Source organism: Hyperolius riggenbachi, chromosome 2 (genome assembly GCF_040937935.1).
Source record: "Hyperolius riggenbachi isolate aHypRig1 chromosome 2, aHypRig1.pri, whole genome shotgun sequence".
Taxonomy (NCBI): domain Eukaryota; kingdom Metazoa; phylum Chordata; class Amphibia; order Anura; family Hyperoliidae; genus Hyperolius; species Hyperolius riggenbachi.
The window spans coordinates 26,385,471-26,408,125 of record NC_090647.1 but is presented as its reverse complement, the minus strand read 5'-3'; the positions used below and the strand labels follow the sequence as shown (position 1 = coordinate 26,408,125).

The following is a 22,655-nucleotide window of genomic DNA, read 5'->3' as shown; positions in this document are numbered from 1 at the left end:
TTATGTTTAAGAAGGTTTCAAACAAATATTGGACGAGGGATTGAGTTGTGGGATTCTAAGCCTAAAGGAATATGACTTTTTGAACATAGGGTTCCCACGGAGACCACTGTTTTACCATCTGCCAAAGATCCATAAGGGTCTAAATGACCCCCCTGGGAGACCTATAGTATCTGGGGTGGATTCGCTGACAGCGAACCTCTCCAGATATGTAGACACGTTCCTTCAAAAATCAGTGAAGAATACAAAGGCCTATATTACTGATACTAAGCAGATCATAAACACCTTGGGGGACTTACAGTGGCAGGAGGGATGGATTATGTGCACATTGGATGTGGCGTCCCTATATACTATAATTGACCATGAAAGAGGAATGGGAGCTGTGGGTTTCTATCTGGATAAGGATGAGACCTTGGAGAGAACTCAGAAAGAATTTATACTGAAATCAATCAGGTTCATTTTGGAGCACAATTACTTCCAGTTCAATGAGAGCTGGTACCTGCAGGTCGGTGGGACGGCGATGGGGACCAGGTTTGCGCCCGCGTACGCAAATGTATTTATGTCTCTATGGGAGGAGAGCTATGTTTATGGAGAACATGGCCCGGGCGCGGACCTGGTCCTCTGGCGTCGTTTCATCGACGATGTGCTGATGATATGGAAGGGTAGTGTCCCGTCATTACATAGATTTATTGAGAATATTAATAATAATGACTGGAGAATCTTATTTACTGCGGACATCAGTGAACATACTGTCCACTTTTTGGATTTAGAATTATATGTGGAAGAGTGTACCTTGAAGTCAAGAACGTTCCATAAACCAGTGGACGTTAATAGCTATATTCTGTACACAAGTTGCCACCTACCACGGTGGCTAAACAATGTCCCTGGTGGACAGTTCACGAGACTCCGCCAGAATTGTACAAACTTATCAGATTTTGATCGAGAAGCGGATGATCTCGTGGGCTGTCTCCTAGAGAAGGGATACCCAGAGGAACTTATAGAAGAGTCCAGAATGGCAATTAGAAGGAAAGAGAGGGATGACCTATTAGGCCCGAGGGTGGATCAAAGCTGGGACCATAATGATTTCAGTGTTGTCCTACAATACACATCCCAATCAAATAAAGTTACTAATATAATACGGAAACACTGGGATGTGTTGAGGGAAGACAAGGTTATTGGTGACAAATTACCATATGTCCCCAAGGTAGTCTTCAAAAAGGCACCCAATATAGGACTCTCTATCGCAACAGCAGCTAATGAAAGAAAGGGGGACAGTGTTGGTGGAGGGGGGAGAGGAAGAACGGGATTCACCAGATGTGGGATATGCCTTAATTGTAAAAGAACTGACAATCCAGGTAGAATATTGGAAATTGTGGCACCGGATTTAGTAAAGTATAAAATTAGGGACTCCATAACTTGCAGTACTTGTGGTGTAATCTATTGTATACAATGCCCCTGCCAGAAGAGATATATAGGGAGAACTAAGAGGTCACTCCAAAGTAGGGTGGGGGAACACCTTAACAATATAAAAAAGAAATGTGTGGGACACCCCCTGTCGAAACATTATAAGGAGGTACATGGGGGAAACATCAAAGGAACGATCTTTTTTGGCCTTGAAGTAGTGAAACAGAGTGGGAGAGGGGGGGACTATATCAAGAAGATGTCAAGGTGTGAATCAAAATGGATTTTCCAGATAGATACCATTATCCCTAAGGGCTTGAATAGTGAGATGGAATTGTTTGCCTTTTTTGAATAAAATTGAACCAAAGGAGCTGTAGGGAGGAGTGTAATTTTCAGGTACTAGTGATTATGGATCGGTATGATTGGAGGGTGGGAGGTATGGGGTTAACTGAGTGTTCCCCTTTTTGCCTGACCACCTGATCAGCCTGAAATCCCCTCCGTATCTAGAACTATTGACAGCTGTTGTACCCACAGAGTTTTGAGTCACTAGGTGAATGAGTTATATGAGAGTGTTGTGAATACCATATTGCTGTTTGGTGATGAGTGGTTGATTGTATGGGAGTAATCAGGAGAATGTCTTGTTATTAAAGAGTATGAGGGAAAGGGATGAGGGTGGAACTCAAAGTGTCCCATATGAACTTCATTTGCATGAATTTAAATGTTCATATTTTACTTCTTTTCGGTGGATTTCCCACTAAACAGACTCAATTTTGGAGAATGCAGTGGGGGACTAGTAGTGATATGAGGAATTGCCATCATCTTTAACCTTTAAGATAACATCCCGTTATGTGGACATTGACCCTTGACCCCATCAACATGGGGCCGGATGTTCCGGAATGACAGTATATAGGAAGCGAAACACAGTGCAGCTCAAGACTTTCTAAATCCTCCTGAAGAAGGCCAACGTATTTTGGCAGAAACGCGTAGAGGTTTCTATCTTCTACTTTACAAGTTGGCAGCAGAGACCTTGGACGTGGTATACCGCGGAAGCGCGCAGCGGTTACCTATGCAAAAAGATCCAGAGGTCTGTCTTTGAGTGGTGACGTCACCCGAAAAACTACAGCCAACACACACGAGAGTTACGCTGAGCAGGAAGTGTGGTGAGCGAAGCTCTGTACTTGCAAAGCGGAAGTGACGCACGCTACACTAGGAGGCCAGCGTGAGAGCACTGAGGGAACCGGACTACAGCGGAGCTCCCGGCTAAACGATTGAATACCAGGAGGGGTATGTGGAGTGTATAAGGATCCATATAGGACTGTTACTTGCACAATCCCTTGTTAAGCAATTGATCTGACTGATACCTACATTCCGTATCTGGAACACGGGATACGAATGGGGGAGGTCCACTAGAACGGCTGTCTAATTGATCTGAGTCTCTATCAAGTCTTATATATTCATATAGGTAACTGCTGGGGCAGGATTCAAACATATTAGGAAGCACCATATCCCCTAACTCTGAGAAAAACTTGTATATATACACTTTTTATATTATATTTTTACAATTTTTATTGCATATTTTTCTGAAGGGCCCTTCAGTGGTGTGTATGAAGGAACGGAGTGGGATGGATGAATGGATTGGGGCATGATACTCTCCTGTATGTATATCTTTTTCTACATCCTTTTTACCTGTAAACAATAAAGGGAATTGATTTCAGTAGCGCGTGTTAGACGTATATAATTGTAACTATTTAACACTGCTTGAGGGTTTGAGGGATCCCTCTGTCATACACGCTGCTTAAGTGTTGGGGAAATCCCTCTAGCGCATGGTAGTCACCAATATTAACCAGGTTTCAAACAAGGTCTAAATATTGTGTTTGTAGTAAAAATCAGAAGTGTGTAGCCCAGTATAGGTTAGCCAGGTAAAGGTGCTTCCTAATCAAAAAGTAGAGAGCGGTGGTGCAGACAGAGGAGCCCGACGGCACCTGAACCTCTTTTGGAGCCCAGAAGGAGGTGAGTTTTTCAACGAGACTCCCCGCTGTGCTATAACTCTGCAATGGAGGGGGTAGCATGGCGGGGAGGGGGGGGGGGGCTGAAGAAAGGGAGGAGTCAGGCCATCCTCTCCCCAGTGTATCCACTGCTCTACCGTCTCTCACTGAGCGCTGGGCGGACACTCGCCTCACCCACCCCTAGGAACGGGGCTGGTTTTGGAAAATGATGTAGCAATGATGGTTGAGCAGCTTGACCTTCCTGCAGCATTTTTGTGTTATTTCATGTCTTCTATACCAACATTAGTTCATATTTCAGCACCTGGTCCTCATTCATAACTTTCCATTGTATATATTTTGGTTACAGAATTACACAAGGTGCCTTTGCATCTCTCCGGAGGGTTCCGGCGGTACGGCCACTCCGGGGACCTGTGGGACGGGATGCTACCACCTCTTCATGCCCTTCATGTTCCTGTCCTGCCTGGCCGGGATCATCGCCAGCACCTCCCAGACTCCGTCCTTCATGATAATACTCAGGTATGGCTCCAAGTATCCCTGAACTGAGCAAACATGGGTGCTACCACAAAGACCGCTGCGTAGCAGGGGCGCACCTACAAATCATGTAGCCTCCAGCAACAATTTAAGGCCCCCCCCTTCCCAGGCTGGATTTCTGAGAAGGTCATGAAGCCCCATGTCTTCCCTTGAGCTGCGGCAGCCCAATGGGACACCTGAGCATGAAAGAGGAGTAGATACATATGAAAAAATAAGCTGAAATGGAGAGCAACACATGAAAAAGGGAAACTGATGCCCAAGGGAGTACAAAAGAGTAGCGCAAACCAATCTGGATGAGTGCAGCTACAAGGTGGGGCTGACTCCAAGCCCAAAGGGAAGACAAAGTACGCAAAATTATCTCAGCGCAAAAAGCAATCAGTTATCTCCCAGGCAGAGCCTTCCTGTGCACAGTGGTGATAGATCGAGCAATACAGTACCTTATCCTGCAGCTCTATTAGGATGGTCAGTGCTCAAACCGCACTTCTGTGGTGTCGCAAGATTTCTTTAAACTTCCTGTAATCCCGACATCCCAGGGTAAGAACAGCGGCAGATCTCCGCTTAGCGGTGAGGCAGTCCGGTTCAGCTCCCCAAGTGATTTGAAAATCACTAGCGGTTTGCGATTTTGCGATTCAGCAATCGCAAACGCTATAGTGGAAAAGGGCCCTTACGCAGTGATTTGTTTTGTCACTTCCTGACAGGAGGTGAACTCTTTGACCCGGAAAATAATAAATACAATGTATTTATTCATAAAAGCGCCGGGGACATCGCTATACAAAGCTCTTTTTCAAGCGTTTTATGATTTCCCATAGCTTCCATTGAGGCAAATCGCACCTAAAACGGTACAGGTAGCGCTTTGGAGGGTGCATCAGAATCGAACCGCTCAGATGTGAACTCTCTCATAGGGAATCATTGCACATGCGCTCTTAGGGCAATTTTGCAAATCGCTGGCGCTTAAAAAAAGGCAAAAACTCCCTAGCAGTGAACACGCCCTAATAGTCCATCTAGGTCCCGACTGGGCAGAAACTACCACATGTATACCTGATGTGTAAAGGTAGCCATACACTGGTCGATTTGCCATCAGATTCGACCAACAGATAGATCCCTCTCTGATCGAATCTGATCAGAGAGGGATCGTATGGCTGCCTTTACTGCAAACAGATTGTGAACCGATTTCAGCCTGAAACCGTTCACAATCTGTTGTGGTGGTGCTGCTGCTGCCGCCGCTCCCCCGCCTGCATGCCCGCATACATTACCTGCTCCGCCGGCGCGACTCCAGTCCCCAGGTCTCCGCTGTCTTCTCCGCTCTGGTCTTCAGGTCCAGCATGCTTTACTTCTTCCTGCCCGGCAGGAAGTTTAAACAGTAGAGTGCCCTCTACTGTTTAAACTTCCTGCCGGGCAGGAGGAACTGAAGCATGCTGGAGACCAGAGCGGACACGGAGCAGCGGTGACCGGGGGTAGTCGTGCCGGCGGAGCAGGTAATGTATGCGGCTCTATTGCGTCGGTCGTCGGGTACTCGAACGCCGCTAGCGACGTACTCCCTACCCGCGGGCGATCGGCGGTAATTTTCCGCACCGAGCGATCGACGGGATCGGACGAAATGGATCGAAATTCGGCGTGTAGCGCGAACGATTGACAGCAGATTCGATCCCAGTGATCGAATCTGCTGTCGAAACGGCGGCAAATCGGGCCAGTGTATGGCCAGCTTTACTCTTTCAGGCAGAAAAATAAGAAAAGGAACACAGCCTAGTTATTTATATGTTTAGTACTGTACATACACGTCTATCTCATCATGTCACATGTCACCTCAGCTACACTTTAAAAGGAGATTAAAAAATATAATACATAATGCATGTATATTCCATTATTGATCGCATTTATGAACACCCAAGTGCACACTTTAAGCACTTTAAGTATAAGTGCAGCAGCTGAGCACAGGTTATTGTCACAAGTCCCTCACAGCACAGGAACTCCATGTCAGCTCCCATTAGGTTAGCAGAGAAGTGGGAGAGAATTTCTCACAAGTGGCTCTTTCTTCTGTTGCAGGAGTGTGAATCCAGCAGAGAAGTCTCTGGCAATCGGCATTCATTTCATGCTGCTAAGGATCCTGGGTAACTTTCATTCATTTTATTTTCCAGTTCTTGTTATTAGAAATAAGTATAATATGCCTCAATTTCTTCAAATAGGAAAACTAGTGACAACAGAACTCAAATCTTCCACGGTCCCATATTATATACAGTGTACAATATAATTCTTGTATTGGCTTAGCTTTTTGCTGGTCACAGAACCTCTAACAAAGGTGCTGTCAGGAAAACACAAGTAAAAATGAAATGCTTTGACCATTTAACCATCTGTAGCCAGCATGGAGAGTTGGCACTACAGGGCTAGTCTTAGGGCCCGTTCACACTGCACGCGTTTCCAGCCGCGTTTTGGAAACTCGTGCAGGAAGCCGACACGCACAACATCAGACATTGCATAGAGTGCACTGTCTGATGTTCACACTGCATGCGTTCCGGACCTGTGCAGTCCAGGAACGCATGCTGCACGTAGATTTTGTAAAAAACGCGCGGCTGTCCCATTCACTTTTCAGTGATGGGATCAGCCACGCAATGCACACAAACGCGGATGGCGTGCGTTCGCACACGTTGCGTTCCGCACGCATGGCCATCCGCATTTGTGATCTGAACGGGCCCTTAGGCATGTCTGCAATAGCCTGAGCAGGAAGGGCATTTAATTGGCTGAATTTCAAGCCACAGTTATTAGTGTCTAATAGCCAAGGACATTTTCTTCTACTCATCCCACACAGTCCGTGCTGCTCCTTTGGGTACTGCACCATAGGCCCACTGCCTCCCTCCATAGCGACAGAACGTGTTGGTAGCCTGGAGGCTAACGACACGTCTGTACAGCCTCAGCCCAAGTGATTGAGTCTCAATGGTAACAGACCTTGTTTGTGTAAACAAGGCTTTAAGGTACCTATACATCTCTCTATCTGCCACCAGATCGACCATCAGATAGATCGATCCCTGATTGAATCTGAGCAGAGAGGGATCTCTTGCCTGCCACACACTGCAGACAGATTTCCAAATCGTTTAAGCGCTTCCACCTCTGCCACGTGGTACAGGTGGAAGGCGACAATGGAGAAAGATGCAGGCAGGGTGTTACGTTAGAGTGACAGGCCAGCCTGCAATACTCACCAGGGAGTGGGGAGGGTTAGTGGCAACACTTGGGGGGAATCGGCCATGGGTCCGTCGGTTGCTATTACCACCACGCACCCAATCGAACCCTTTCAACCCATATTTTTCAACCATACCGGATCAATAGTTTCCTTCCATTCAGCTGGAAATCAATTGTAACGATTGATTGGATGGCCATGTTGCAGCATCTATCGCTGCCAGATTCGATTACCATGATCGAATCTGCCAGATATTGATGCCAAAATGGCGTAATATATGGCCACCCTAAAGCTACGTAGACACGCATGATCAAAGTTGGCTGAGATGGCCAATAATGACTGCCTCAGCCGATATTCAGGCTTGTGTACAGTAACCCCGGATGGGACTCTGCAAGCGATCCGTCAGGTGGGTCAACTTGCTGAGTGACGGCTAACTCCATTTTGCTTGCTGCTACCCTGCCCACCGCGTGATGTCATATACGTGCCGCTGCATTTCCCCTCTGCCCCTCCCCTTTCCCATAGCAACAGAACGCGTCATCATCTATACAGCCCGGTGACGTCGCTCAAGGAGAATGGGTGACAGCCATCACAGTTGTGTACGCACCTTTAGACTTTTAGCCTGACAATGAGCTGCAGATTGGAAAGATTATGAAAACAAATAACAGTACAGGCAGCACTCCCTGGCAGGTGAGACTGCACTCTTGCATTCTGTTGAGTTTATGTTGTTCTGTTTGTCCCTACAGCCTGGTTGCCGGGTCCTGTTATGTTTGGCAGTATGATTGACAGCACCTGCATCCTATGGGGGAAGAAGTGTGGATCCAAAGCGGCCTGCCAGTACTACAATAATAACCTGCTGAGATTGAGGTAAGTGACCCCCTTCCACATCCACAGTGGTCGCACTGCAGATTGCTGCCACTAGCAGCTGGCTGAACTCAAGGAGCTCAGGGTTATACTCTCACAAGACAATAAATATACTATACAATATACTCCATTCAACATGCTTAAAAACGTGCCTAATGCACTGCTTCAACATAGTCCCATTAGATCTGATTGCTATCATTTGCCTTCTTAAAACAGAAGGTATTTGCAATAATTCAGATTTAAGAGTGTAACTGTGGTTACCCACAATGCACCACTACTGAATATGCAAATGATCTCTTCACACCCATGAAGCCAGGCTTATATCCAGAACCGCTGTTGTGATTCAAGCCTATAGCTTATAAACAAGACCACATCCACCTTGCATCAGACAGCCTGTTTCAGACTGTTGGTCCTTCTCAGTGCAGGACAGATATTAATATGGCTCTATGGGATAGGGCTTGGACCAGTACTACCAATTAACCATGCAGCTCGGGGTGACCCAAGCCACTAGCAAAGTATAAGAGGCTAAAAGAGACAGAAACGCCCTCCTACTAAAAAGCAACGTTCAGTGAAGTTTGCCTTCTTAAAAAAGAAGGTACTTGCAATAATTCAACTACAAGTGAGCAGCTGTGGCTTCCCACAATGCACCACTACTGAATAGGCAAATTGTCTTTTTATGCCCTTGAAGCCAGGCTTATGCATACTGTATATTCGGTATGATGCATTGTGGGAAGCCAAAGCTGAATTATACCAAAATATCTTATTTTAAAGAGGAGCTGTCAGCCATACTATCTCAGGAGAAAAAAACAAATATATAAGTAGATAAATACTCACTCTACTTACATAACAGATGTATTGCACTGCCCACGTTATGATTCCTGTAAATTTTATAAAGGAAAAGTAGAGAATCCTATTCTAGACAGTTTCCATATTTACTGTGGCTATTTTGAAGCCAGTCGTGATGTCATTTCCTCCCTTACTCTCCTCTGCCTGATTTGCCTGCCCTTCACTATAGAAAGTGCATTGTTTCAGCCTGAGAAATTTTGGCCAATCAGAGAGGAACAGAGGTGTGGGAGGGGAAAACAGGAGGGAAAGAGGCTTCAGCCAATCAGGCTGCATTAGTTAAGTCTGAGGGGAAGTAGAGAAGCAAAAAAAAACAACAACCCAGCATGCCCTGCAACTTCTCTTTTGTGTACCAAATTTTCTATGTACCAAATAAGAGTCATGTAAACTGGGGAATGATCATTTATCAACAAGAAAAGTAATAGTGATTTTAACTTTTGGATTGCTTGATTAACATCCTTATTACTTGTTTACCAGATAAAAATAAAGCATTGATTTTTGATTTTATGCCCGACAGTTACTCTTTAAGAAGGCAAACTACGCTGACCGTTGCTTTTTAGTAGGAGGGCCTTTTGGTCTTTTTTAGTCCCTCAAATCTCGCACATGCCGCTTCTGGACAAATCGGGCCCCGCCATAGACTTTACTTGAAAATATCGGCAACACGGCACCAAAAGGGTAATTCAGGCGCCAGGCGACACCGGATAATGATCGCTTTAGCAGTTTGTTTTTTTTCTCATGGCTTTGAAGCCAGCGACAAAGGGGAAAGAAATTCAGGCAACACCTGGTAATTATCATCTTTTTGCAGTTTTTTGTTTGTTTGTTTGTTTGTTTTTTGCACCACCAGGGGGGTGAGGGTTAGGCATAGGCAAAATATCGGAAGCAATTGCCATTTTAAATAAAAGAGTGTCAGTAAATTTACTGATATTCTACTATTGGCATTGTTGCAGTGCCCAATTTTCCATGGTCTGATTGCAGTGAAATGAAGCCACAATTGTCCTTGCTTTAATTTGTGTCTCCTGTGCCCAAATTAAGGTATTCCTGTAGTGCTCAGGTGCTCAACAGCACAAACAGGGGATTGTCACCGCATGCATCAAAAAGCCGTATCAGCTTGTCTGAGTAGCAGGAAAAGTTTAATTGCGTAAAAGCAACAGATTCAATAGAAAATGCCAATTGAGAATTTGCATGTTCTATTCTGTATTTACGAGAAGACCTGAATGCAGGCAGTGCATGCTGGGGGATATTTTTTATATGGTGGCCATTCCACACTGTTCTTAACTTAGACTGGGAAATAAGTATTTTATATGCAGATACAAGTGTTGTCAGCTGGCTGAAATAGTGTTCCCCACTAATCCCTGCCATGTATAAAACTGAACGGAGAAAATAAATTGCTTTTCCTCTCCTTCCTTCCGGAATGCTGCATTGTGCCTTTAATCCATTCAGAGGACGCACATCTGTGTTTCTATATGTTTATATTTGTGGCAGCACAGCTCTCGCGTTTCCCATTACTCCCGCTCCTCGCTTCGGATCTCAATAACACGGCGAGCGTTTTGCAGCGCGGCCTGATGCTGTGAGGTCGGGTAACAGAGTCCCTGCTGTTTATCTCTGGAGAACAAAGCACAAACATTGAAATCAATACCGCAGTCCGCTCTCAGGATGTGAGCTTCTTAGCCCTATGGCGCCATCGCCAAGCTTTCTTCCATTGTCCGGACATAATCTGAATATAGAGGCGTAACTAGAAATCACTGGGCCCTCCTGCAAAACTTTGGATTCTCCCCTCCCCCCAGCTGTTGTTGGTGGAGGGGGGAAGCACTGATGGTAGCCCGAGATTTTTTTTTTTTTTGGGGGGGGGGGGGGGGGGAGTCGGGCTCCTCTCCCTGCTGCTGTTTATGCCTTCTGCTCCCCCTTCTTGTGCTGCACCACCTTCTTACCCTAAAAATGGCCCTAGAGGGCCCCAGAGATAGCCCCCCTGTGGCTGCATCCCTTGCAGGGGCTATTGTTATACCCCTGCCTGAATAATCACAAATACCTTCTGTTTTTCATACCATCTTAGAAGTAATGCTTTTTGGTCTCTTTCAGCCCCTTACACACCCCCAGGAGTTCTGCTTCACCATGAGCTTGCTAGGCAGTCTGTAACTCTGGGTGTTACATTAGTCCTACCCCATAGAGCCAAATTAATCCATGCCATGCACTGATGAGGATCAACCAATCTGAAACAGTCTGTATAAATGTTGGATTATTATGCCTCTGTACATATAACAAGCTGCCACATCATTGCATTCCAGCCGTTCTGGGGGTGTGTTTAGCTTCTAAGGGCAACAAAAAGATGATTTGCATATTCAGCAGTGATGCATACCTCCCAACTTTTTGAGATCAGAAAGAGGGACACTTTAGCCACACCTATAACCACTCCCCCACCATACCCTTAGTCACACATACATTAAAGATTTTATAAGAAAAATATGTTGTTTTATAATTCAAACCACACTGGTCCTTTCTATCCTGGTTCATTTTCCTTCATATTAACATTTGAAAATAAGAAATAGATCAATTCAAAGGATGGGAATAAAGTTTAGAGTTAATTAAACACTTTTTTTAGTACTGTAGAAAAATACATATATCTACATAGATCTGTACATCGGTCCTGAAAGAGGGACAAATGAGGAAGAAAGAGGGTCAGGGGGGTTGGGTGCTCAAAGAGGGACTGTCCCTCCGAAACAGGGACAGTTGGGAGCTATGAGTGGTGCATTGTGGGATACCTCATACTGTAGGTAACCAGTAACAAGATGCTTGATTAGCTTAAAATGTAAACCCCTCTTTATCTAACCTGACCAGATGTCCCGTTTTACCTGGGACACGTCCCAGGTTCAGGGTCCCCTGTCCCAGGCTGCAATGTGTCCCAGGTTATGCCCCACTTTTGGCTGCTGGGTGTCCCAGGCGTGAGACTCTGTGGCTGCATGAGGTAATGTGCCTCATTTACCGTTTGAGGAGTCGGAGTAATCGTTTTCTGCTGCATTTCATGTGTAAGAGGTAAAGGTAGTTGCATTTCATTTGTCGGAGGTAACTCTTATTGCAATTCAGGTGTCAGAGGTAACGGTTGCTACAGTTATTATTTGATGAGACTGCATTTGAAACTTTGGGGATATTGTTTCAGCATTTGGCATTTTGGGGGCTCATGATTATTAAATTGTATGCTAATACTGTAGCATCAGCAGCTTCTAATCCTACCATAGTCATAGTCTAATGTCCAACGATATTATTATGTATTTATATAGCACTGGCATCTAAGGCAGCCCTTTACAGAGAATGTAGTCATGTCCTTGGCAGAACGCACAATCTAATCCTGGCCATAGTCAAAGTCTAATGTGCCGCCATATCATTATTATGTATTTACTAGCTGATTGCCCGGCGTTGCCCGGGTATGTATTTGGCTGGTGTTGGCTCCACCTACTTTTTCCAGCCCTAACACACAATTACTCACTGACCAAGTTTGTGAGCTTTGCAGTCTTTGGTATCAATAATTTGCATTGAAATGAAACAAATCTGAATGGCTGTGTGTGGCTCCACCCCCTTTTCTGAATTTGAACCCCAGTCACCCAATAACCAACTGTACCAGGTTTGAGGCCTGTGCCATTAACAGTTCAAGAATGGTAGCAATTAAATATTCCCTTTGAAAAGCAACAGGTGAAGTTTGATTCACTTTTGTAGACTCCACCCACTTTTTTGAATATTAATCCCATTCACCCAGTCACCAACTGTGCAAAGTTTAAAAACCCTGCCATTAACAGAATGGCTGCAGTTTACATTTTCCCAGTGAAATTTGTATTTGTCTCCACCCACTGATGACCCGGCGTTGCCCGGGTATGTATTTGACTGGTGTTGGCTCCGCCCACTTTCTAACCCTAACACCCAAACAGTCAATGACCAAGTTTGTGAGCTTTGGGGTCCTTGGCATCAATAATTTGTATATTCCCATAGAAATTAAACAAATCAGATAGGCTGTTTGTGGCTCCACCCCTCTCCAGCATTTGAACCCCAGTCACCCAATGACCGACTGTAGCAGGTTTGAGGCATCTGCTATTACGGGGTAAAAATGGCAGCAATTTAAATATTCCACTTGAAAATCAACAGGGGAATTTTGATTGGCTATTATAGGCTCCACCCACTTCCCTGAATATTAATCTCAGTCACTCAGTGACCATCTGGGCAAAGATTGGGAACCCTGAAATAAACAGTGTAAGAAGGGCTGCAGTTTACACTTTCCCAGTGAATGTTGTTTTTGGCTCCGCCCACTTTTTGTAACCTGGACACAAAGTCACTACTCAATGCCCAAGTTTGTGAGTTTTGGGGTCCTTGGCATCAATAATTTGTATTTTCCCATGAAATGAAACAAATCTGATTCACTGTTTGTGGCTCTGTCCCCTTTTCTGAATTTGAACCTCAGTGACCCAATGACCAACTGTACCAGGTATGAGGCTTGTGCCATTAACAGTGCAAGAATGGCAGCAATTTTAATATTCTCCTTGAAAAGTGACATGTGATTTTTGATTGGCATTTTAGGCTCCACCCACTTTTCTGAATATTAATCCCAGTCACCCAGTAACCAGCTATGCTAAGTTTGAGAATTAACAGTGAAGAAGGACTGCAGTTTACAATTTCCCAGAAAAATCTGTTTTTAACTCCACCCACTTTTTGTAACCTGGACACACAGTCACTACTCAATGACCAAGTTTGTGAGCTTTTGGGTTCCTGGCATCAAAATTGTGCTAATGGAAGCAGTTTATGCAGCAAAGAAATCTGGCTCCGCCCTTTGCTGAATTTGAACCCCAAACACTTAACGACCGACTGTTGCAGGTTTGAGGCCTCTGCTATTAACAGTGTGAGAATGGCTGCAGTTTCAATATTCCCCTTAAAAATCAATAGGTGAATGTTGATTGGCTCTTGTAGGCTCCACCTGCTTTTCCTAATATTAATCCTAGTCACCCAGTGACCAACTGTGTGAAGTTTGAGAACCCTGCCATTAACAGTGTAAGAAAAGCTGCAGTTTACATTTCCCCATGTAAAAAGTTAGTTGTTTTTGGCTCCGCCCACTATTTCTAATGTTGACATACAGTCACTTAAAGAGACACTGAAGCGAAAAAAAAATGATGATATTATGATTTGTATGTGTAGTACAGCTAAGAAAAAAAAACATTAAGATCAGATACATCAGTCTAATTGTTTCCAGTACAGGAAGAGTTGAGAAACTCCAGTTGTTATCTCTATGCAAAAAAGCTATTAAGCTCTCCGACTAACTTAGTGGTGGAGAGGGCTGTTATCTGACTTTTATTATCTCAACTGTAATTGAACTGTTTACTTTTCCTCTGCTAGAGGAGAGGTCATTACTTCACAGACTGCTCTGAAAGACTCATTTTGAATGCTGAGTGTTGTGTAATCTGCACATATTATAGAGTGATGCAATGTTAGAAAAAAACACTATATACCTGAAAATAAAAATATGAGAATATTTTCTTTGCTGCTAATCTTCTAGTAATTATTCATAGTACACAACCAATTCATTATATCATATATTTTTTTTGCTTCAGTGTCTGTTTAATGACCAAATTTATGAGCTTTGCTGTCTTTGGCATCAATAAGTTGCATTTTACCATTGAAATCAAACAAATCTGATTGGCTGTTTTTGGCCCGCTCCCTTTAGAATTTAAACCCCAGTCTCCCAGTGACTGACTGTAGCAGATGTTAGGCCTTTGCCATTAAAAGTGCATGAATGGCAGCAATGTAAATATTCCCCTTGAAAATCAATAAGTACATTTTGATTGGCTGTTGTAGGCTCCACCCACATTTCTGAATATTCATCCCAGTCACCCAGTGGCCAATTGTGTAAAGTTTGGGAACCCTGCAATGTAAAAAACCCTGCAATGTAAAAAAAGGTGAATTTTGATTGGCTGCTGTAGGCTCCACCCACTTTTCTGAATATTAGTCCCAGTCACCCAGTGGCCAACTGTGTCACGTTTGAGAACCCTGCCAATAACAGAATGGCTGAAATCAATCTAAAATATCTGATTGGCTGTTTGTGGCTCCACCCCTTTAGTGATTTTGGACCCCAGTCACCCAATGACTGACTGTATCAGGTTTGAGGCCTCTGCCACTAACAGTGTAAGAATGGTAGCAATGTGAATATTCCCCTTGAAAATCAATAAGTACATTTTGATTGGCTGTTGTAGGCTCCACCTACATTTCTGAATATTCATCCCAGTCACCCAGTGGCCAATTGTGTAAAGTTTGGAAACCCTGCAATGTAAAAAATGAAGTTGTTGCCACCGCCCACTTTTTCTAACCTTGACATACTGTCACTCAATTATCAAGTTTATCAGCTTTGGGGTCCTTGGTATCAATACTTTGTATATTCCCATTGAAAAATAAACAAATCTGGCTGTTCATGGCTCCGCCCCCTTCCTGAATTTGGACCCTAGTCACCCAGTGACCAACTGTACCAGGTTTGAGGCATCTGCTTTTACCAGTATAAGAGAATGGTAGCAGATGAAATATTTCCTTTGAAAATCAACAGGTGAATTTTTATTGGCTGTTGTAGGCTCCACCCACCTTCCAAAATCTTAATCTGTCACCCAATGACCAACTGTGCAAAGTTTGAGAACCCTGCCATTAACGATGTAAGAATGGCTGCAGTTTATATTTTCCCAGTATGTTGTTTTGGCTCCGCCCACTTTTTGTAACCTTGACACACAGTCACTCAATGACCAAGTTTGTGAGGTTGCTGGCTTTAAAAATGTGTGAATGGAAGCAGTTTATCCACCAAGGAAATCTGATTGGCTGTATGTGGCCCCGCCCCTTTAGTGAATTTGGACCCAATGACCGACTGTAGCAAGTTTGAAGCCTCTGCCATTAAAAGTGTAAGAATAGCAGCAGTTTAAATATTCCCCTTGAAAATCAATATGTGAATTTTGATTGGCTATTATAGGCTCCACCCACTTCCCTGAATATTAATCTCAGTCACTCAGTGACCATCTGGGCAAAGATTGGGAACCCTGAAATAAACAGTGTAAGAAGGGCTGCAGTTTACACTTTCCCAGTGAATGTTGTTTTTGGCTCCGCCCACTTTTTGTAACCTGGACACAAAGTCACTACTCAATGCCCAAGTTTGTGAGTTTTGGGGTCCTTGGCATCAATAATTTGTATTTTCCCATGAAATGAAACAAATCTGATTCACTGTTTGTGGCTCTGTCCCCTTTTCTGAATTTGAACCTCAGTGACCCAATGACCAACTGTACCAGGTATGAGGCTTGTGCCATTAACAGTGCAAGAATGGCAGCAATTTTAATATTCTCCTTGAAAAGTGACATGTGATTTTTGATTGGCATTTTAGGCTCCACCCACTTTTCTGAATATTAATCCCAGTCACCCAGTAACCAGCTATGCTAAGTTTGAGAATTAACAGTGAAGAAGGACTGCAGTTTACAATTTCCCAGAAAAATCTGTTTTTAACTCCACCCACTTTTTGTAACCTGGACACACAGTCACTACTCAATGACCAAGTTTGTGAGCTTTTGGGTTCCTGGCATCAAAATTGTGCTAATGGAAGCAGTTTATGCAGCAAAGAAATCTGGCTCCGCCCTTTGCTGAATTTGAACCCCAAACACTTAACGACCGACTGTTGCAGGTTTGAGGCCTCTGCTATTAACAGTGTGAGAATGGCTGCAGTTTCAATATTCCCCTTAAAAATCAATAGGTGAATGTTGATTGGCTCTTGTAGGCTCCACCTGCTTTTCCTAATATTAATCCTAGTCACCCAGTGACCAACTGTGTGAAGTTTGAGAACCCTGCCATTAACAGTGTAAGAAAAGCTGCAGTTTACATTTCCCCATGTAAAAAGTTAGTTGTTTTTGGCTCCGCCCACTATTTCTAATGTTGACATACAGTCACTTAAAGAGACACTGAAGCGAAAAAAAAATGATGATATTATGATTTGTATGTGTAGTACAGCTAAGAAAAAAAAACATTAAGATCAGATACATCAGTCTAATTGTTTCCAGTACAGGAAGAGTTGAGAAACTCCAGTTGTTATCTCTATGCAAAAAAGCTATTAAGCTCTCCGACTAACTTAGTGGTGGAGAGGGCTGTTATCTGACTTTTATTATCTCAACTGTAATTGAACTGTTTACTTTTCCTCTGCTAGAGGAGAGGTCATTACTTCACAGACTGCTCTGAAAGACTCATTTTGAATGCTGAGTGTTGTGTAATCTGCACATATTATAGAGTGATGCAATGTTAGAAAAAAACACTATATACCTGAAAATAAAAATATGAGAATATTTTCTTTGCTGCTAATCTTCTAGTAATTATTCATAGTACACAACCAATTCATTATATCATATATTTTTTTTGCTTCAGTGTCTGTTTAATGACCAAATTTATGAGCTTTGCTGTCTTTGGCATCAATAAGTTGCATTTTACCATTGAAATCAAACAAATCTGATTGGCTGTTTTTGGCCCGCTCCCTTTAGAATTTAAACCCCAGTCTCCCAGTGACTGACTGTAGCAGATGTTAGGCCTTTGCCATTAAAAGTGCATGAATGGCAGCAATGTAAATATTCCCCTTGAAAATCAATAAGTACATTTTGATTGGCTGTTGTAGGCTCCACCCACATTTCTGAATATTCATCCCAGTCACCCAGTGGCCAATTGTGTAAAGTTTGGGAACCCTGCAATGTAAAAAACCCTGCAATGTAAAAAAAGGTGAATTTTGATTGGCTGCTGTAGGCTCCACCCACTTTTCTGAATATTAGTCCCAGTCACCCAGTGGCCAACTGTGTCACGTTTGAGAACCCTGCCAATAACAGAATGGCTGAAATCAATCTAAAATATCTGATTGGCTGTTTGTGGCTCCACCCCTTTAGTGATTTTGGACCCCAGTCACCCAATGACTGACTGTATCAGGTTTGAGGCCTCTGCCACTAACAGTGTAAGAATGGTAGCAATGTGAATATTCCCCTTGAAAATCAATAAGTACATTTTGATTGGCTGTTGTAGGCTCCACCTACATTTCTGAATATTCATCCCAGTCACCCAGTGGCCAATTGTGTAAAGTTTGGAAACCCTGCAATGTAAAAAATGAAGTTGTTGCCACCGCCCACTTTTTCTAACCTTGACATACTGTCACTCAATTATCAAGTTTATCAGCTTTGGGGTCCTTGGTATCAATACTTTGTATATTCCCATTGAAAAATAAACAAATCTGGCTGTTCATGGCTCCGCCCCCTTCCTGAATTTGGACCCTAGTCACCCAGTGACCAACTGTACCAGGTTTGAGGCATCTGCTTTTACCAGTATAAGAGAATGGTAGCAGATGAAATATTTCCTTTGAAAATCAACAGGTGAATTTTTATTGGCTGTTGTAGGCTCCACCCACCTTCCAAAATCTTAATCTGTCACCCAATGACCAACTGTGCAAAGTTTGAGAACCCTGCCATTAACGATGTAAGAATGGCTGCAGTTTATATTTTCCCAGTATGTTGTTTTGGCTCCGCCCACTTTTTGTAACCTTGACACACAGTCACTCAATGACCAAGTTTGTGAGGTTGCTGGCTTTAAAAATGTGTGAATGGAAGCAGTTTATCCACCAAGGAAATCTGATTGGCTGTATGTGGCCCCGCCCCTTTAGTGAATTTGGACCCAATGACCGACTGTAGCAAGTTTGAAGCCTCTGCCATTAAAAGTGTAAGAATAGCAGCAGTTTAAATATTCCCCTTGAAAATCAATATGTGAATTTTGATTGGCTGTTGTAGGCTCCACCCATTTTCTTGAATCTTAATCACATCCACCCAGTGACCAAGTGTGGCAAGTTTGAGAACCCTGCAATTAATAGTCTAAGAATGGCTGCAGTTTACATTTTCCCATTTAAGATGAACGGCTGAAATTTGATTGGCTGTTTTATGCTCCGCCCACTTTTCCTGGATTTGTAACCTCGGTCACCAAGTGACCAACTGTGCCAAGTGTGGGGACTCTGGCTTGATTGCTGTGAGAATGGCAGCCTTTTACATTTTTTTCATTGACTTGAATGGGTGGAAACTGATTTGCTGTTTGTAGCTCCGCCCACGTGTGCAGGGGGGCCGCGAGACCCCCAGAACATATCATCCCAGGTAATAAGGGATCTGTGTACCAAGTTTCGTTCAAATCGGTCAAGCCGTTTTCCCGTGATCGCGGCGCGCACACACACACACACACACACACACACACACACACACACACACACACACACACACACACACACACACACACACACACACACACACACACACACACACACACACACACACACACACACACACACACACACACACACACACACACACACACACACACACTTTTATATATATATAGATGTAGCACTTGCATCTTCTACAGCACTTTACAGAGTACATAGTCATGTCATGGACTGACATCCATAATGCAAATCTCCCATTTCACCACATCATTGTGGGAACACTGCTTTCTTATGTGTTTGGGGAACATTGCCTAATTACCTTTAGGGTCACTATGCCTATCTGTGTTTTTGGAGGAAACTCTGGCCCACTGCCTCAGAGTTACATTACAGGCCACACCATGTCATGGACATGCCCATTTTCCCACCGTGGTCATGGACACACCCATTTTGGGCGCGGCACGCTTTGCGCGCCACACTAGCACCCCAACCCTTCCTAATCCCAAGTTGAGCCAAGAAAAATCTGGTCACTGTACTTTAGCTCTGTGGAGGTTTGCATATTAGACAGCACATTATTTATCTCTACTTGTCATCTATCCAGCGTTGTTAACCCTTATTCTCTTTTTTTGTTTATCTAGATACATCGGGTTACAGATCCTCTTTGAGGTGGGAGCATTGATCCTCTTCATAGCGGTTTACTTTGTACTGCGTCGCCAAGAGAAAGCTCAGCTGGAAGCAGAGGACAGCCCAGAGGCCCACAAACTGAATGAGAAGAAAGCAAGTGTTAAGATCTGAACTGACCATAGCGTTAAAATACTTCAGGCCTTTTTTCAAATGGAGACTAATCTGGGGATGACTTTCTCCACGTGTGGGAAGACTTTTGGACCCAGAGTGGTAATACACTGAGAGGTGCACGTCGCCTCTTCTTCCATGTAAACCATCATTGCACAATACCTGGAGATAGTATGCCAAGTCATGGAGTTTTTTGGCCTACACCCGTTGGCGTAAATTCAACGAATTAATGTATTTCTGGCTTTGCCGGTTTAGAAAAACCTGATCAAAGTTCAGCTGGAACCAGAAGACAACTTTGTAGCCCACAAACTAAATGAGAAATTAAACTAGAAACTAGAAATGGTAGGAGGTGTCCAAGAGAATAAAAAGATTTAAAAATAAAAACCAAAAACATAAGGAGTTTAAAGGTCCTCAACCTCCTAAAATAAGTCACTCCCAGACAGTCTATTAAGCCAAAAATATTTTTTTTCAGAAACAGGACAGTGTGTTTTAAAGGCATTGGCTATCATTCATGAACAGGCTGTCGGTAAGGGGAACCCGTGCGGGAGAATACCGCCGTCGGTAGTTGTGCCTTCTTATGGCTAGTTGGCTTCATTACATTCTCAAGAAATAACATACTGTTCATAAACATGGTGGACATGTGATTGAATGAGAAGAACACAACTCTTGGTGGCCTGACCTCAACGTCTCTGAGTTCTTTTTCCAAACCGAGTCATATTTGGTGATCATCCTCTTCTTAAACATGAAGATTTCAGGCTACTGAGAAGGCGGATCCTGTTTATATGGCTTCCTTTTCCACAGGAACCAAGATTGCTCAATATCTGCAGAGTTCATCCCATACCATGAAGGATATGGTTCTACTGTACACCCAATGGCACAAGTTCAATGGAGATTAGGTTCCACAAACAGAACAGACTTAGACTTCTGCCATCGCTAATTAGGCTGTTACTGAAGAGATACTGGATTGACAATGTACTATAATTATGTTCTGCATGGACCAAAATTATTCACCAAGCCATAATTACTATAGAAAGTCAAACTTTTGTTTCATTGAAGGGCAGACGTTCTATTATCGATGCAATATATGCTAGACCGAAGATGGCCTTTTTTGTACTACATTTTTTATACTTATCGGTGTCCGTCTGTACGCAATAGAAAGCCAATCTGGAGGACCTGTCATGAAATTTGTTGATGGGTTTGGTATCAATGTGAAGACTTTGAGTTAATGGGGTTGAATGATTGAATGACCACTTGCACAGACTATATATTAGATTTTTTGTATATGTTTTAGAACATGTAAGGGGGGAGGGGGGATTGAGTCTAGGGGGGGGGGGGGGGGAGTCTACTATGTTAACTTTGCACTTTTATTAACATTGTGTATATGCTTTCCACTGATGCCATAATAACACTATGAGGATGATTTACTAAAAGTGAGTAACTGAAGAGAATATAAATTAAGACTTATCTGGGTCATGAGAGTTCTAGTCTGACAAGTGACGGATCAATAAGCTTCCAAAGGGAACACCTGTGCAGAGGGAGTGACTGTACACAGCCCACATCTATCTCTTTCTGCTACCATGTCGGCTTTGTTGTTTCTCCCCCTCCATGTGCAGCAGGCAGCAGCCCCTCCCATTTCCATGTGCAGCCCCCTCTTCCATGTGTAACATCCATGTGCAGCAGCCCCTCCCATTTCCATGTGCAGCCCCCTCTTCCATGTGTAACATCCATGTACAGCAGCCCCTCCCATTCTATGTGCAGCCCCCTCTTCCATGTGTAACATCCATGTGCAGCAGCCCCTTCCCATTCCATGTGCAGCCCCCTCTTCCATGTGTAACATCCATGTGCAGCAGCCCCTTCCCATTCCATGTGCAGCCCCTTCTTCCATGTGTATCATCCATATACTGTATCCCCTCCCATTCCATGTGCAGCCCCCTCTTCCATGTGTATCATCCATGTGCAGCAGCCCCTTCCCATTCCATGTGCAACCCCCTCTTCCATGTGTAACATCCATGTGCAGCAGCCCCTTCCCATTCCATGTGCAGCCCCCTCTTCCATGTGTATCATCTATGTACAGCAGCCCCTCCCATTCCATGTGCAACCCCCTCTTCCATGTGTAACATCCATGTGCAGCAGCCCCTTCCCATTCCATGTGCAGCCCCCTCTTCCATGTGTAACATCCATGTACAGCAGCCCCTCCCATTTCATGTGCAGCCCCCTCTTCCATGTGTATCATCTATGTACAACAGCCCTTCCCACTCCATGTGTAGCTCCCTCCTCCATTAACTGCATCTCCCATGGAAATGGGACTTGGTAATGCCTGTTGGGCGGTGGGGTGGGATATCCATACTGCAGATGCAGACAGGAAAATATAATCTGTTTCTTATAATAGAATCCATGTTTTTGGTGGAAGCTGTCACAAATTACCTACTGTCTGTTTTATAGCACTTTATACAACTTCTTACATGCAATAAAGAATATAACTTTATTGTACGTGTCGTGTAAAGTACATACATATAACTTATGTCTGTGAAAGCCTGCATTGTTTGCTTGGAAGTTCAGAGTATTAGCGATTCACTTATAGTACAGGAGAACACTGCTGCGCATTGAGGGGCTGCAGTGAGGAGGAGACGAGAGGACCCGCCGCTGAAGGAGATATTTGTGCTGCTCTGCTCTTTGGATGGAGGGAGATAGCGAGAGGTGGGGCCCTCTTTACCCCTGGGCCCTCTGCCATTGCTCTCGTTGCTGGGCGCCAGTGGCTTATGCAGGTTTTCTGAACTATGTTTTTTTCAGGACTCCACGGGAGTTCCAGAGAGAGAGAGAGGACTCAAGGCGTACATCG

General features: G+C 43.9%; 1 protein-coding gene across 3 annotated transcripts in view; it reads left to right on the top strand.

Annotated features, from left to right (window-relative positions):
- The window catches only part of SLCO2B1 (solute carrier organic anion transporter family member 2B1), a 191,017-nt gene extending 169,905 nt beyond the window's left edge, over positions 1–21,112 (top strand). For all 3 annotated transcript variants that reach the window (XM_068266579.1, XM_068266580.1, XM_068266581.1), the window contains exons 12-15: positions 3,751–3,920; positions 5,979–6,043; positions 7,848–7,968; positions 19,663–21,112. In XM_068266579.1, the coding sequence (XP_068122680.1) occupies positions 3,751–3,920; positions 5,979–6,043; positions 7,848–7,968; positions 19,663–19,819 (513 nt within the window). In that variant the 3' untranslated portion in view covers positions 19,820–21,112. The remainder of the gene's footprint in view (positions 1–3,750; positions 3,921–5,978; positions 6,044–7,847; positions 7,969–19,662) is intronic.
- The last annotated feature ends 1,543 nt before the right edge of the window (positions 21,113–22,655 follow it).